The 1,419-nt window shown below is 62.5% G+C and overlaps 2 protein-coding genes across 2 annotated transcripts in view; one reads left to right on the top strand and one right to left on the bottom strand.

Moving 5' to 3' along the window:
- The window catches only part of GCHFR (GTP cyclohydrolase I feedback regulator), a 4,351-nt gene extending 3,769 nt beyond the window's left edge, over window positions 1-582 (bottom strand). The window contains exons 1-2 of the mRNA XM_010001466.1: window positions 541-582; window positions 220-314 (exon numbers count right to left, since the gene is read on the bottom strand). Coding sequence (XP_009999768.1) covers window positions 220-314; window positions 541-582 — 137 coding nt within the window. The remainder of the gene's footprint in view (window positions 1-219; window positions 315-540) is intronic.
- A 123-nt stretch (window positions 583-705) lies between these two features.
- RMDN3 (regulator of microtubule dynamics 3) overlaps window positions 706-1,419 on the top strand; it is a 25,338-nt gene continuing 24,624 nt past the window's right edge. The window contains exon 1 of the mRNA XM_010001465.1: window positions 706-727. Within this exon, the coding sequence (XP_009999767.1) occupies window positions 706-727 (22 nt within the window). The remainder of the gene's footprint in view (window positions 728-1,419) is intronic.

Here is a 1,419-nt window from a genome sequence, read left to right as displayed (position 1 = left end):
GGTGGGCATGGAGAAGGGCTTGGCACTGGGAACAGCCACAGCCAGGGGGGGTCGGGGCTGAAATGGGGTCAGAGCAAGGAAAAAGCAGGAACTAAGGGAAGTATCAGGCAGTGTTTCCTTGGGTGAGTGTTCACAGGCAGGGGCAGGGACATGTGTGTGCCCTTCAGCAGCAAACTGGCCCCGGGGGGGAAGCTTAAAACGAGGCAGAGCAGGACTTACAAGTGGTTCCCTATCATGTTCCTCTTGGTGGCCCCCAGGAAGCTCATCAGGTTGGGGTCCGAGTGCTCGTCTCCCACCATGGTGGGACCGACCTCCTGCAGGGAAGGGCAGAGGAGCAGTCAGTGACCTGGCAGCACAGCCACCCCCAGCCCCCAGTACGGCTCCAGGGAGGGAGGGGAACTGCCATCAGCCACCTGCCCGGCCCAGGAGAGGCCCTTGGTGGCTTTGCTCCTGGAGGGCCACCTGCTGGAGGAGCTCACGGTGGCTCCGGTCCTCCGGGATCCCCCACTGGGGAGCCCGCAGTGCTGAGGTGCTGCTCACAGGCTCCTGCTGCAAAGCCAGCACATCCCAGCGTGTTACCATGAAAGGAGGGACATCCCCGGGCCAGCCAGAGCCCTTTGCCTCTCCTGGCTTTGGGAACGGCCCCACTAACTGGGAAGGGTGAGGAGATCAGGATAAGAAGGTGCCATGGAGTGATCAGGGTAGATGGGCAAGTGGAGCAGGGAGGGTAAAATCCCTCCCTTGACAGTATCTGCTGGCACTGGCAAATTACTGGAAATCAGGAGCCTCAACCACCCTCTGCTACCCAGAGGGCTGGAGCAGCTCTGCTCTGGAGCCAGGCTGGGAGAGCTGGGCTGTTCAGCCTGGAGAGGAGAAGGCTCCAGGGAGACCTTAGAGCAGCTTCCAGTGCCTGAAGGGGCTCCAGGAAAGCTGGGGAGGGGCTTGGGACAAGGACAGGGAGGGATGGGATGAGAGGGAATGGATTGAAACTGTAGAGGGGGAGATTGAGATGAGATCTGAGGGAGAAATTCTTCCCTGTGAGGGTGGTGAGAGCCTGGCCCAGGTTGCCCAGGGAAGCTGTGGCTGCCCCATCCCTGGGGGTGTTGAAGGGCAGGTTGGATGGGGCTTGGAGCAGCCTGGGCTGGTGGGAGGTGTCCCTGCCCATGCAGGGGTGGGACTGGATGATCTATAAGGTCTCATCCCATCCAAACCAGTCTGGGATTCACTGTTTCTGTGTGGATCCCGAGTTGGAGCCCTGGCAGAGCCGCTGCTCTGAGCTGCGCTGCCCGGGGTGCTGGGAACGGCAGCGATGGAGCAGGGGAAGGAGAAGCGCAGGGAGCGGGGCCGCGGGACGAGGGGGCTCATCCCTGCCCTGCCGGGCAACAGCAGCCGAGACGCCCCCCCCGGGCCAAGCCGGGC

The sequence above is a fragment of the Chaetura pelagica genome, unplaced genomic scaffold, assembly GCF_000747805.2.
Source record: "Chaetura pelagica isolate M959 unplaced genomic scaffold, ChaPel_1.0 scaffold587, whole genome shotgun sequence".
Taxonomy (NCBI): Eukaryota; Metazoa; Chordata; class Aves; order Apodiformes; family Apodidae; genus Chaetura; species Chaetura pelagica.
Note: the sequence above shows the minus strand (reverse complement) of the source record. Positions and strands in the feature narration are given on the sequence as shown.